The 16,021-nt window shown below is 38.1% G+C and overlaps 1 protein-coding gene across 2 annotated transcripts in view; it reads right to left on the bottom strand.

Annotated features, from left to right (window-relative positions):
* Window positions 1–16,021, bottom strand: part of SREK1IP1 (SREK1 interacting protein 1) — a 41,345-nt gene that overhangs the window by 15,255 nt on the left and 10,069 nt on the right. For both annotated transcript variants that reach the window (XM_027520265.1, XM_027520266.1), the window contains one exon: window positions 3,098–3,241. In XM_027520265.1, the coding sequence (XP_027376066.1) occupies window positions 3,098–3,241 (144 nt within the window). The remainder of the gene's footprint in view (window positions 1–3,097; window positions 3,242–16,021) is intronic.

Raw genomic sequence — 16,021 nt, 5'->3', positions numbered from 1 at the left:
CTCCTATGTGGGCTTGGCTACTCTCCATTTTGGTGCAGCTGTCCTTCTGGAATATCTCCTTACCAGCATGCTACAAATTTCCCTTGTTATCTTTTCTAGTCCCTACATTCCTGTCTTCCTTTATTCAGTGTATTCCCTTACATTGGTAGAACACTTATTCCAGAGGTTTTCTGAGAAAAAGTGACAAGTAAATTGTTTTTTGAGACTCGAATGTCTGACAATATCTTTACTGTACTTCCACATTTGATTAATAATATGGTTGGGTATATCATCCTAACTTGGATATAACTTTTCTTCAACAATTGAAAGCATGATCCACATTCTACTAGCTTCCAATATTGGTTAGAGACATACATAACTATTCTGACTCCTGATTCTTCATGACCTGCCTTATTCTCAACTCTGGAAGTCTGGATTATATCTTTGGGTTTCTAGCATACTTTAAGTTTCATTATAATGTACTTTGTGTGGGATATTTTTAACACTGTGCCTGGCACTTGTAAACCTTTTCATCTGGAAATTATTTCTTCTCTTTCTGGGATTCATTTGAATGAAGTATTTTCAAGAATGACCCTTCAATTGTTCTATCTTCTTTCTCTCACTTTGGTCTTTTTTGTTTTTTCCAACTTTACTTCCAACTCTATCAAGTTTTCCATATCTGTTTAATTTTTAATTTTCAAAAGCCCCTTTGTAGGTTTTATTCATATTCATGCATGCTATATCTTTTCTATGAAACTAAATATTTATTATTTCTGCTAAGTTTTCTCCCTCTACAGGCTGTGTATTTCTCAAGTTGATTTTTTTGTGTTTTGGAATCTATATTTCATGTGAGAATCCTTCTGCAGAAATTTAGCACTCTTCACTATCTAAAAAGCTGACCAGAAGCTTTTAGCAAGCGAAACTTGGAAGACCAGACTTCACTGGCCATCTGGTGAGATCTTGTTTTTGAAGAATCCCTAATGTCAATATCCTTATTTCTTTCTTCTTTGGGTGGTCAGATTTCCCAGGGATGTATCTTCAGATCTTCTGCCTGAGTGATATATGACTGGGAACCAATAGGTGAAGATGGCTAGAAGGCTCTCACCATTCTGTATCTAACCTTTAACTTAAATATCTTCATTTGTGTTTGGTGTGTCCCAGTTTAAAGACTGTTGATCTGACCCTGTCTAGAAAATAGACCTGTGGCAGTCTACTGAGACGACAGGGCTTCACAGAGTAGGGAAAGGGAACGGAGCATTAACTACTGCAGGCTTTTAAGCAATCCCTGTTTTTAGCCTTACATTCTCACTTCCAGAGGTACCCAAGGATACTCATTATCAAGACTGTACACTTGAGTTAGAGTGTATACTCAGGTTATTTCTCAGCTTTCCACACTGTTAAAGGGTTGAGCTCTCTTAAAGTGTGAGTCCATTATCACTAACCCCAATTTTTTGACTCTTGTTTTCTTTGTCCTTGTGAATTTGGGTCTTTAAAAAATTCTATTGTTAGTGTTGTTTCAGTAGGGAGCAAAAGAAAAAATACGTATACATTCAAGCAGCTATCGCTGCAGTTATACAGACTCACATTTCCTGTCACTCTTGCCTGCCTTCTTTGGGATGCCACCCTTCTTCTGCCTTCTCGGCTTGTCCCAGTACCCTGGCATTTGACTTCTTCCACTTACCTTCACTGGACATTATATGGAAAGGTTAAAAAATTTTAAGGTGTTTATCGTTCTCTTATGACCAAAAACAAGTTTAACCTTTTTGTATCTGTCTCACTCCATGCTTAAACCCATAATCAAATAAGCTGCATTTTGCTTCTGTGTGACAACTACCAATAAGGCATTTTGTAGTTTACAAAATATTTTCACATATGGCATCATATTTTATCCTTAAAAACCCCACTGCAAAGATAGGTCATTTTATACACAAGATGGAAAACAAATGGTTAAACAGTTGGTCTGAAATTTGTTCTCTTTTGCAGGGGAAAGGAGGATGCCTCAGGAAAGAAAAAAGGTAACTTGGTCAAATTTCTTTATAAACATGCTAATGATAGATTTCCTGGAAATAAATTACTAGTATTTGCTGGCCAGAGAATCCTTTTCTGGGGGGAGTGGGGAGGAGGTGGTGTATAGTTAAATTATAGAAATTTACTTTCTCACAGTTCTGAAAGTTCGAAGTCCATGATCAAGCTGTTGGCAGAAGAATCCTTATTTATAGACTGCTTATAGCTGAATGTACTTGGTTGGTCTAGGACTGTTTATGGTAAATAATCCTGGAATCTAGGGATTTGGGGGGCATAAATCCATAATCCCTGGGAAATGTAACTATCTGGGCATAAAATTAAGGTGTTTCATGACCAAAATGACTTTCTTTTGTGTAAGTAATGTCAAAACCTTTGACATTAACCGTGGCCAGAGTGGGAACCTAGGAGGTTGTACTGTAGTCCCAGAACTCTTGCTGCTTTGCTATGCCACATGGTCATCTGCATACATGAAGTTACAGTTGACCCCTGAGTGGCACAGGGGTGAGGAAATAAATTTTGTGAGGAAATAAATTTTCTGTAATTTTGCAGTCCAAAATCCAACTATAATTTATAGTTGGCTTTCCACATACACAGTTTCTCCATATGCATGGTTCTGAATCTGTGAATTCCATCAACTGCAGCTTGTTTATTATTCTAGTATGTAATGCTGAAAAAATTTGTATGAAAGTCAACCCATGCAATTCAAATCCATGTTGTTCAAGGGTCAACTAAAACTTGTTACTGCTAAGATCTCTGATTTTAATGAGTGTGATTTGACGATCCAATCCTTTAGACTCTTTGTACCATGTGATACATTCCAGTGAGATGGAAAAACAGAACAAAACACAATAAAACCTGGGTTGCAGAATCAGAAACATACTTGCCTGCTGGTTCTATCACTGACCAATTGTTTGACTTTGGGCAAGTTACTTACAACGTTCAAGCCTATTTCCTTACCTATGCAATACTTCTTACGTAAGATGCAAACTATTTTAATGACGAATATAAGAGAACAACAGATAAAGATGACATAATACAACAGGACATTTAGAAACAACCTTAAATGCTGGAGGGAAAAAAAAGTTTTGCTTACTTTTTTCTTGTAATGCCTGCAGTTTATTCAGTTCCTCATTCTCTTCATCACTCTCTTCACTGCTTGTGCTGCTGACATCCAAAACTATATCCCTTTTGGGATCTACTCGGAGAAAATTGCGGCATTCAAAAGTCAGGTGACCAGCTAAGTAAAACAAAGAAATATGAATGACAAAACTACAGATACATTACATATTTTTTGCTTTGTTTATCCACTAAGCAACAATTACAATTTAATAATATAATATTTAGTTGTAACTTTTATTCAGTGAATGATCATCTGCTTTACCTGAATGAAAAAGAACTATTTTTAACAGGGCTTCTTATTCAATAAATATTTTTTTGGTTACATCTTATAGATTTTAGAATACGCAATTAATGTAAATACTTTCAACTTTAGAGTTTATATTTAATTCCTTTCCACTACCTATGTGCTTCTCATCTTACTATTACATTTTCATTACACAGCTTTCACCTAACTAAAGGTGTCATAATAAAATAATTGAACATGTTCAAAAGAATACTTATGATTTTAATTCTAACAATAATATTCTGTTCTTAAAGATTCTCCCTATAAGAAAACTACAACAGTTATCTACTTATTGCATGATGCAATTAAAAAATCAAACATTATAAACACCTGGAGACCAAACAATATCACTAATATCTAAGTACCTATCACCTGCATGTTAACATTTTGCTTTATTCACTTATAATTTTTTTTAAGTGAAAGGCTTGCAAACGTGCACACACAAAGTTGGAGAGCTTGCACCATGGCTTGGAACCCTGCCCCAAACCCATTCCATTTTTTTTTTCTTCAGAAGTTGGTTATACTGAAGTTGGTGTCGATATTTTCAGAACACCATATTATTATTTTTTAACATAAACTCAATTATACTTAGCTATCATTCTGTAACTTTCTGCCATTCAATATTATGTTTTGTGATTCATCTACGCTAACATCAGATCAGATCTGATGTTAGTCGCTCAGTCGTGTCCGACTCTTTGTGACCCCGTGAGTCGCGGCACGCCAGGCCTCCCTGTCCATCACCAACTCCCGGAGTGCACTCAAACTATGTCCATTGAGTCAGTGATGCCATCCAGCCATCTCATCCTCTGTTGTCCCTTTTCCTCTTGCCTTCAATCCCTCCCAGCATCAGGGTCTTTTCCAATGAGTCAACTCTTTGCATGAAGTGGCCAAAGTACTGGAGTTTCAGCTTTAGCATCATTCCTTCCAAAGAAATCCCAAGGCTGATCTCCTTTTGGATGGACTGGTTGGATCTCCTTGCAGTCCAAGGGACTCTCAAGAGTCTTCTCCAACACCACAGTTCAAAAGCATCAATTCTTTAGCACTCAGCTTTCTTCACAGTCCAACTCTCGCATCCATACATGACCACATGAAAAACCATAGCCTTGACTAGCTGGACCTTTGTTGGCAAAGTAATCTCTCTGCTTTTGAATATGCTATCTAGGTTGGTCATAACTTTTCTTCCAAGGAGTAAGAGTCTTTTAACTTCATGGCTGCAGTCACCATCTGCAGTGATTTTGGAGCCCAGAAAAATAAAGTCTGATACTGTTTCCACTCTTTCCCCATCTATTTGCCATGAAGTGATGGGACCAGATGCCATGATCTTCATTTTCCGAATGTTGAGCTTTAAACCAACTTTTTCACTCTCCTCTTTCACTCTCATCAAGAGGCTTTTTAGTTCTTCTTCACTTTCTGCCATAAGGATGGTGTCATCTGCATATCTGAGGTTATTGAGATTTCTCCTGGCAATCTTGATTCCAACTTGTGCTTCTTCCAGCCCAGCATTTCTCATGATGTACTCTGCATATTAAGTTAAATAAGCAGGGTGACAATATACAGCCTTGACATACTCCTTTTCCTATTTGGAACCAGTCTGTTGGTCCATGTCCAGTTCTAACTGTTGCTTCCTGACCTGCATATAGGTTTCTCAAGAGGCAGGTTAGGTGGTCTGGTATTCCCATCTCTTTCAGAATTTTCCACAGTTTATTGTGATCCACACAGTCAAGGGCTTTGGCAGTCATTAAAGCAGAAATAGATGTTTTTCTGGAACTCTCTTGATTTTTCGATGATCCAGCGGATGTTGGCAATTTGATCTCTGGTTCCTCTGCCTTTTCTAAAACCAGCTTGAACATATGGGAGTTCACGGTTCACGTATTGCTGAAGCCTGGCTTGGAGAATTTTGAGCATTACTTTACTAGAGTATGAGATGAGTGCAATTGTGTGGTAGTTTGAGCATTCTTTGGCATTGCCTTTCTTTGGGATTGGAATGAAAACTGACCTTTTCCAGTCCTGTGGCCACTGCTGAGTTTTCCAAATTTGCTGGCATATTGAGTGCAGCACTTTCACAGCATCATCTTTCAGGATTTGGAATAGCTCAACTGGAATTCCATCACCTCCACTAGCTTTGTTCGTAGTGATGCTTTTTAAGGCCCACTTGACTTCACATTCCAGTATGTCTGGCTCTAGGTCAGTGATCACACCATCGTGATTATCTTGGTCGTGAAGATCTTTTTTGTACAGTTCTTCTGTGTATTCTTGCCACCTCTTCTTAATATCTTCTGCTTCTGTTAGGTCCATACCATTTCTGTCCTTTATCGATCCCATCTTTACGTGAAATGTTCCCTTGGTATCTCTAATTTTCTTGAAGAGATCTCTAGTCTTTCCCATTCTGTTGTTTTCCTCTATTTTTTTGCACTGATCGCTGAGGAAGGCTTTCTTATCTCTTTTTGCTATTCTTTGGATCTCTGCATTCAGATGCTTATATCTTTCCTTTGTTCCTTTGCTTTTCGCTTCTCTTCTTTTCACAGCTATTTGTAAGGCCTCTCCAGACAGCCATTTTGCTTTTTTGCATTTCTTTTCCATGGGATGGTCTTGATCCTGTCTCCTGTACAATGTCAGGAACCTCAGTAGATGCAATTATCTCATTTTATCTGATGAATAATGTTCCATTGTATAAAAATATGTTTACCCTTTCTACTACTGATAGGATCTTAGGTTGCTTCTAGCATTTTGCTATTATAATAATGATGAAATGTGTAAACATGTGCACATATGCCTAAGGCAGTAACTTTGAAATTTTTTTGACTAGGACTGACTAATGATAAAAAATAACAAGCAATCAAGTGTATTAATATATATGTTCATATGCAAATACACACTAACTCACAAAAATTAAAACAAAGATTACCTGTAGCACTATGACATTTGATATTCAAAAAATATGAATGCTGATAGAAACCACATAATTTATTTCACAACCATCAATTCACTACAATTCTGTTCTAGGATTTAGTCCTACTTCTCTCTTATTCAAGGACAAAATCTTTTGGAAGTCTTAGACTCATATGAGAGCATCTCCTAGCAAAGTACCAATCTTGGGCTGGGTCCTGAGCCTTGCCTTATTCCCTGAACTCAGTCAATACACAAAAATAGAAGTTCAAGAACCCTGGGTTCAGCAAATACCCTCAACACCTCCTAGACTTTCTGCTTCCTTTGGTTGCTAGTCTCTAAGTATTCATGAATTCTGTATTTTCTCCTAGCATACTAATATATCTAATATGTACTGCATATTTTATACTAGTTTCTTAGTTGTTTACAGTAGGGTCCAGCCTGCCATACTGCTGGAAACAAATTTTCTTGGTTTTGATTTCCTTCCAAATGAATCATTCAGAAATGTTCTTTTTGGTTTCCAAACATACAGAGCTTTCAGATTATGCTTTTGCTGATTTCTCAATGTGTTACACTGTTATCAGAGAGTATCTGTAAGGTAAATCAGTGTTTTAGTGTTTGCCTGTATGGTATCAGTGTTTCAGTATTTGCTAAGATTTCTTTTATGGCCTATCTTGTAGTAAATCTGGGGGAAAACTTGGAATGTGTTTTAAAAGAATATATCACTATTTGTTGAAGAGAGGCTTTTATGTTTATTTTGTTTTCAAACCTCCATCTTACTTTCTTGTGTAATAATTTCTGATAGTATAATTTTTAAGTACCTTTATCACTATATATTTGTCCATTTTCCCTTGTAATAGATTTTGCTATACATGTTTTGAGATTATATTAATAGGTATAGTCAAAATCATTATTTTATCTTCTTGGTTGATTAGAACTGCTCTTGCCTCAAAAGTCTAGTATTATAATTGCTGTACCAGTTGCTCTTTTGGTTATTATTAGTTAAATCATATGAAATTACCATTTGCATGAGTAAAACTGTTGAATATCAACAATATTCAACCTAATATCTATTTGCTCTTTTTCCTCCATCCCTTTATTTTGAAATTTTCTATGTAGTTTTCAGTTTTCTAAGTAGTTTCACTAATAATGACATGCAGCTGGACTTACTTTTTTAACGTGATAACAGACTACCTTTTCACATTAATTTCTTAGCTTGGAAAGCTAGTTTCTGCCTCATTGGAGGCAGTGTAAATTTACTCCTCATACCTACAGATGACGTAAGCTTGGGCTGTCATTTCTGAATTATTCCTTTTCCTCTAATTATTGTTTTATAGGAAGTTAAACACAGTAAACTTTCTCATCACTTCCCCTAGACAGTAAATGGAACTTCTGTAATTCCCACTTCACTGCTTTTTTGAGCAGTCTGGCTTTAACCAACAGGCTTCACTCCAGCCATGCTGTGATCCTGCAGGAGTCTAAAGCTTCATTCCGTATTCCATAAAAGTCTACCCAGGAGGCCTGTGAACCTCATTGTTTTCAGCTATCATTCCCTACTCTGGCTTTGAGCACCTTTTCCTTTCTAACATGTGGCAATTTTCCTTTTATTCTTTTGAGCTAGCTTATTTTTATTTTTGTTGTTACTATATTTTTCTCCAGCATCTCTCTGTGTTTGGAGCCAAACAGAGGACTTTCTATGTTGGTTTAGTTGGCCATTTTGATCAGAATTTCTGATGATACAATTTTTCTTTTACTTAAACTAGCTTGGCATCCAAACACCTTACACTGTCATTATTATTTAATATAAATAAACTACTTAAATAATAACCACACTGGCAGCAGTCTGTCTCACATCCTTTTTTGGCCTTGCTTTAATGAAACTGACCCTAAACTGATAAGACAACACACTGCTTCAGATCAGATCATTCGCTCAGTCATGTCCGACTCTTTCCGACCCCATGAATCACAGCATGCCAGGCCTCCCTGTCCATCACCAACTCCTGGAGTTCACTGAGACTCACATCCATTAAGTCAGTGATGCCAACCAGCCATCTCATCCTCTGTCGTCCCCTTCTCCTTCTGCCCCCAATCCCTCCCAGCATCAGAGTCTTTTCCAATGAGTCAACTCTTCACATGAGGTGGCCAAAGTACTGGAGTTTCAGCTTTAGCATCAGTCCTTCCAAAAAAATCCCAGGGCTGATCTCCTTCAGAATGGACAGGTTGGATCTCCTTGCAGTCCAAGGGACTCTCGTATTCTCCAACACCACAGTTCAAAAGCATCAATTCTTCGGCGCTCAGCCTTCTTCACAGTCCAACTCTCACACCCATACATGACCACAGGAAAAACCATAGCCTTGACTAGACAGACCTTTGTTGGCAAAGTAATGTCTCTGCTTTTCAATATGCTATCTACGTTGGTCATAACTTTCCTTCCAAGGAGTAAGCATCTTCTAATTTCATGGCTGCAGTCACCATCTGCAGTGATTTTGGAGCCCAGAAAAATAAAGTCTGACACCGTTTCCCCATCTATTTCCCATGAAGTAATGGGACCGGATGCCATGATCTTCGTTTTCTGAATGTTGAGCTTTAAGCCAACCTTTTTCACTCTCCACTTTCACTTTCATCAAGAGGCTTTTTAGTTCCTCTTCACTTTCTGCCATAAGGGTGGTGTCATCTGCATATCTGATGTTATTGATATTTCTCCCGGCAATCTTGATTCCAGCTTGTGTTTCTTCCAGTCCGGCGTTTCTCATGATGTACTCTGCATATAAGTTAAATAAACAGGGTGACAATATACAGCCTTGACATACTCCTTTTCCTATTTGGAACCAGTCTGTTGGTCATGTCCAGTTCTAACTGTTGCTTCCTGACCTGCATACAGATTTCTCAGGAGGCCGATCAGGTGGTCTGGTATTCCCATCTCTTTCAGAATTTTCCACAGTTTATTGTGATCCACACAGTCAAAGGCTTTGGCATAGTCAATAAAGCAGAAATAGATGTTTTTCTGGAATTCTCTTGCTTTTTCCATGATCCAGCGGATGTTGGCAATTTGATCTGTGGTTCCTCTGCCTTTTCTAAAACCAGCTTGAACATCAGGAAGTTCACAGTTCACATATTGCTGAAGCCTGGCTTGGAGAATTTTGAGCATTACTTTACTAGCGTGTGAGATGAGTACAATTGTGCAGTAGTTTGAGTATTCTTTGGCATTGCCTTTCTTTGGAATTGGAATGAAAACTGACCTTTTCAGTCCTGTGGCCACTGCTGAGTTTTCCAAATTTGCTGGCATATTGAGTGCAGCACTTTCACAGCATCATCTTTCAGGATTTGGAATAGCTCAACTGGAATTCCATCACCTCCACTAGCTTTGTTCGTAGTGATGCTTTTTAAGGCCCACTTGACTTCACATTCCAGTATGTCTGGCTCTAGGTCAGTGATCACACCATCGTGATTATCTGGGTCGTGAAGATCTTTTTTGTACAGTTCTTCTGTGTACTCTTGCCATCTCTTCTTAATATCTTCTGCTTCTGTTAGGTCCATACCATTTCTGTCCTTTATCGAGCCCATCTTTGCATGAAATGTTCCTTTGGTATTTCTGATTTTCTTGAAGAGATCTCTAGTCTTTCCCATTCTGTTGTTTTCCTCTATTTCTTTGCATTGATCGCTGAGGAAGGTTTTCTTATCTCTTTTTGCTATTCTTTGGAACTCTGCATTCAGATGTTTATATCTTTCCTTTGTTCCTTTGCTTTTCGCTTCTCTTCTTTTCACAGCTATTTGTAAGGCCTCCCCAGACAGCCATTTTGCTTTTTTTGCATTTCTTTTCCATGGGGATGGTCTTGATCCCTGTCTCCTATCAATGTCATGAACTTCATTCCATAGTTCATCAGGCACTTTATCTATCAGATCTAGGCCCTTAAATCTATTTCTCACTTCCACTGTATAATCATAAGGGATTTGATTTAGGTCAGTGGTTTTCCACACTTTCTTCAATTTAAGTCTGAATTTGGCAATAAGGACTTCATGATCTGAGCCACAGTCAGCTCCTGGTCTTGTTTTTCCTGACTGTATAGAGCTTCTCCATCTTTGGCTGCAAAGAATATAATCAATCTGATTTTGGTGTTGACCATCTGGTGATGTCCATGTATAGAGCCTTCTCTTGTGCTGTTGGAAGAGGGTGTTCGCTATGACCAGTGCATTTTCTTGGCAAAACTCTATTCGTCTTTACCCTGCTTCATTCCGTATTCCAAGACCAAATTTCCCTGTTACTCCAGGTGTTTGACTTCCTACTTTTGCATTCCAGTCCCCTATAATGAAAAGGACATCTTTTTTGGATGTTAGTTCTAAAAGGTCTTGTAGGTCTTCATGGAACCGTTCAACTTCAGCTTCTTCAGAGTTACTGGTTGGGGCATAGATTTGGATTACTGTGATACTGAATGGTTTGCCTTGGAAACGAACAGAGATCATTCTGTCGTTTTTGAGATTGCATCCAAGTACTGCATTTCCGACTCTTTTGTCGACCATCATGGCTACTCCTTTTCTTCTGAGGGTTTCCTGCCCGCAGTAGTAGATATATCTGAGTTAAATTCACCCATTCCAGTCCATTTCAGATCGCTGATTCCTAGAATGTCGACATTCACTCTTGCCATCTCTTGTTTGACCACTTCCAATTTGCCTTGATTCATGGACCTGACATTCCAGGTACCTATGCAATATTGCTCTTTACAGCATCGGACCTTGCTTCTATCACCAGTCATATCCACAGCTGGGTATTCTTTTTGCTTTGGCTCCATCCCTTCATTCTTTCTGGAGTTATTTCTCCACTGATCTCCAGTAGCATATTGGGCACCTACTGACCTAGGGAGTTTCTCTTTCAGTATCCTATCATTTTGTCTTTTCATACTGTTCACACACTGCTTATGAAGCTACAAAAAAAATTTCCTTTTTTTTTTTCCAGTTGGGGAACATAAGTGAACAAACTTAAGAAATTAACTCCAAAATATAGTTCTTATGAGTTCTTTTCTAAATAGACTCTCAGGAGACAATGATGACGATCAGAGATGATCAGAAACATAAATTTTGACCACAGATATGTAGAGACATTTCAAAGTTATAACATCTCAGTTCAGTTCAGTCGCTCAGTTGTGTCTGACTCTTTGTGACCCCATGAATTGCAGCATGCCAGGCTTCCCTGTCCATCACCAACTCCCGGAGTTTACCCAAACTCAAGTCCATTGAGTCGGTGATACCATCCAGCCATCTCATCCTCTGTCGTCCCCTTCTCTTCTTGCCCCCAATCCCTCCCAGCATCAGGGTCTTTTCCAATGAGTCAACTCTTCACATGAGGTCGCCAAAGTACTAGAGTTTCAGCTTTTGCATCAGTCCGTCCAATGAACACCCAGGACTGATCTCCTTTAGGATGGACTGGTTGGATCTCCTTGCAGTCCAAGGGACTCTCAAGAGTCTTCTCCAACACACTTCAAAAGCATCAATTCTTTGGCACTCAGCTTTCTTCACAGTCCAACTCTCGCATCCATACATGACCACTGGAAAAACCATAGCCTTGACTAGACGGACCTCTGTTGGCAAAGTAATGTCTCTTCTTTTTAATATGCTGCCTAGGTTGGTCATAACTTTCCTTCCAAGGAGCAAGAGTCTTTTAACTTCATGGCTGCAATCACCATCTGCAGTGATTTTGGAGCCCCAAAAAACAAAGTCTGATACTGTTTCCACTCTTTCCCCATCTATTTGCCATGAAGCGATGGGACTGGATGCCATGATCTTCGTTTTCTGAATGTTGAGCTTTAAGCCAACTTTTTCACTCTCCTCTTTCACTTTCATCAAGAGGCTTTTTAGTTCTTCTTCACTTTCTGCCATAAGGGTGGTGTCATCTGCATATCTGAGGTTATTGATATTTCTCCCGGCAATCTTGATTCCAGCTTGTGCGTGTTCCAGCTGATTGCGAAAAGTAATGGGGCTTATTCAGTAATGGAAAAACAGACCCTTAAATTTATAAAAAAATACCAGAGGCCTTGAATAGCCAAAAAATCTGAAAAAGAATAGAGGTGGAAGACTCATATTTCCTGATTTCAAAACTTACCACAAAGCTATAGAAATCAAAACAAGGTGATCTATAGTCATAAGGATAGTCACATAAACCAATGCAGTAGTCCAGAAATAAACCCACACGTATATAGCCAATTGCTTTTTGACAAAATTGTTAGGTCTATTCAGTGGGGAAAGAATAGTCTCTTCAACAGACAGTGCTACGAGAACAGGATTTCCACATGCAAAATAATGAAGTTGAATTCCTCACCTCACGTCATATGCAAAAACTGACTCAAAATGGATCAAAGACCATTACAATATAAGAACTAAAAGCATAAAAGTCTTAGAAGAAAGCATGGGGTAAGTCTTCTTTAACATGGATTTGGCAATGGATTCTTACATGTAAAACACTAACAGCAAAATAACAAAAGATAAAACTGGTGAGTTGGATTTTATCAAATTTTAAAACATTTGTGCAAAGAAATTATGAAAGTGAAAAGACAACCTACAGAATGGAAAAGAAGATTTGCAAATTATATATTTGATAGGGTTTAGCATTTAGTATATATACAATTCCCACAACTCAAGAACAAAAAGACAACTCCAATAAAAAATGGGCTAAGAAACTGAATAGACATTTCTCCAAAGAAGACATACAAATGGCCAATAAGACCATGAAAAAATACAGAACATAATTAGTCATTCGAGAAATGCAAATGAAAATCATGAGCTACCACATCACATCTACTGAGATGGCTACAATTCAAAAATAATAGGAAAAAGGAAAATAAATATTGGCAACAATGTGGAGAGACTGAAACTCTTATATTGATATATTTCTGGTGGGAATATAAAATGATGGAGCTGCTGTGGAAAACAGTTTGGCAACTCAAGAAGCTCAACATACACGACCCAGCGTCCCACTCCTAGTTATATACCCAGAGAATCGAAAGCAGGGACTCAAACAGATGTGTACACCTTAATATTCACTGCTCATTATTCACAATAGCCAAAAGGTAAAAATAACCCAAGTGTCTATCAATAGATAAATGAATTAAGAAAATGCGGTATATCTAGACAATGAAATATCATTCAGTCATAAGGAGGAATTAAGTTATGGTATCTGCTACAACATGAACAAACTTTGAAAACATTAGGCTGAGTCAAATAAGCCAGACACAAAAGGACAAATATATGATTCCACTTACATGAAATATATAGAATGACCAAATTTATAGAAATAGAAAGCAGATTAGAGGTTACCAGAATCTGGCAGAAGGGAGGAGTGGGGAGATAGTGCTTGATATTTATAGAGTTTTTGTTTGGTGTGATGAACAAGCATTGTACTTGAGAGTGATGGTTGTACAATACTGGGAATGTAATTAGCACCACTGAATTGTACACTTAAAAGGAATTAAAATGGCAAATTATGTTTTATGTGTTTTACCACAATTGTTTTGAATGGGCAAAAAAATACCATGGCATAGTATAAAGTCTTACAAATAGCCAGATTTCAATTCCCAGTCTTCCTACTTAACAACAGAGTAATCCTCTTGATTTTTAAAGAACAACTATGGCAAAGCATAGATCTAGAACTTGCATCTTTACAAGTCTATGGAAATAAGTACTGTAATCTCATTTTACAGACAGGCAACTGAATCACAGGGTGGTTAAGTAACTTGCCCAAAGTCACACAGCTAGTTATTGCCAGCTGTGTAAAAGCTATACCTAGGTGCCAGACCAATGGTTTTGAGTATTCCTAAAAGTGTGTGTGTGCTCAATCACTAAGTCATCTCTGACTTCATGATCCCATGGACTGTGACCTGCCCGGCTCCTCTGTCCATGGGATTTTCCAGGCAAGAATACTGGAGAGGGTTGCCATTTCCTTCTCCAGGGGATCTTCCTGACCTGGGCATATAACTTACATCTCCTGCTTTGCAGGCAGATTCTTTACCACCTAGCCACCTCTTGGGACTATGAAATCTACCTACCTCACAGGGTTGTTTTAGCAATGAAATGCAGTGAATTTAACCAAGCTCTGTCTCTATCTTAGGTCCTGAGTTTTGAAAACATAAGAGCTACATTATAAACTTCTGAATTCTTAAACCCAGCTAATTCCCCCCAAACTTCGCATCCCTATTATTTTTATTCCTACCCAAAGTATAGGCCTCTGTATTCCTGTAACTTTCCTGAAGTCTCATCCATACATTGCTCTTTCTGTTCCTCTGACTTAACTAATCATCACCCCTGTATCCCCCAATCGTTTTATGACAGCTGCTGAAACACGCAATCCCTTGTGGACCAACTGTGCTCAGAATGCTCCCTCTACCACTTTTTAAAGGGATAGCTGGCTCTTCCCTGAAGATGCCTCTCTACAGCTTACCTCGGTATTATTAGCATGCTCCCCACTTCTTATCACTGCTTCTAAGTAGCAGTCCCCTAGGCTCCCCTTTGGGCTTCCCTGGTGGCTCAGATGATAAAGAATTTGCCTGCAATGTGGGAGACTCAGGTTCGATTCCTAGGTCGAAGGAATCTGGATAAGATAATGGCTACCCAACTCCTGTATTCTTGCCTGGACAATTCCATGGACAGAGGAGCCTGACAGGCTACATTCCATGGGATCGCAAAGAGTTGGATACAACTGAGCAACTAACACACACTCCCATTCAGCCCTCTGCGGCTGTACAGCACCCCCATCCACTAAAACTGTTGGAACCTGGCTCAGACTAGCTCTTTACTTTAAGCTTTCCTACAAGTCTTAAGTTAAAAGAGGTCCAAGTAGACGAACTGATATTAGTAGACAGACTGGGAAATCCATTCTAGATTTTGAAGTAAATATAGCATTTATATATAGAGAACTTCCTTAATTTTAATGTAAAAATTCAAATTTAATTGAATAATAAAATAAAATAAAATTGAATTGAATTAATTAAATAAAAATTTAATTTTAATGTAAACATTCAAACAAGATTTATTATTAAGTGCATCACACATAGAGAAGACTAGAGAAGAGTATATAAAATGAATACTTACAGTTGAAAGAGAATTAATAAAGTAAATAGCTGCACCTCTCACTTTAGGGAACAGACTGTTACCAGAACCTTGACTAATCCTCTGTGTGCCCTTCCCCCACAGACCACTCGGTGACCTCTCTACCCTCTCCCTAGAACCACTAGCCTCACTCAGGTATGTCTTCTCTGCTTTTCACTGTGGGCTTACTCCTTATGTATGCACTCCTAAACTTAAATCTTAAATAAAGAAATGAAATTAACAATGATTGAAAGACATAAAGTGTAAATAAATATAAGCAAATTTAGAAAAACAGAAAAGACGTCATTGTACTCATTTCTTGCATGCAAACACATTCTTCAGGAGTTTTTATTCATATGCAGGATATGTATACTTACATGCCCACTTTTGCTAGTTAGCAAGCTTCAACGGAGCCAGGTTTCAGTTGTTGCTTAGAGGCATGTGACTTGGTTCTCCCAGCATGCTTTTATTCTAAGCCCTTCTCTTGGAGATTCATACCCCAAGTATTCTCTTATTACATGATTTAAAAAATAAAATTTTTTCCCATACAAGAACATCTTTATTCCGTTATAAAATAACTCTGCTATGAACTAGAGTATCAACAACAATCCAGGTTCATTTGCATTTTCTCCAAACAACTTAGAAAACAGTGTAATG

Source organism: Bos indicus x Bos taurus, chromosome 20 (assembly GCF_003369695.1).
Source record: "Bos indicus x Bos taurus breed Angus x Brahman F1 hybrid chromosome 20, Bos_hybrid_MaternalHap_v2.0, whole genome shotgun sequence".
In the NCBI taxonomy this organism is placed as follows: Eukaryota; Metazoa; Chordata; class Mammalia; order Artiodactyla; family Bovidae; genus Bos; species Bos indicus x Bos taurus.
This window is presented reverse-complemented; position numbering and strand designations above follow the sequence as displayed.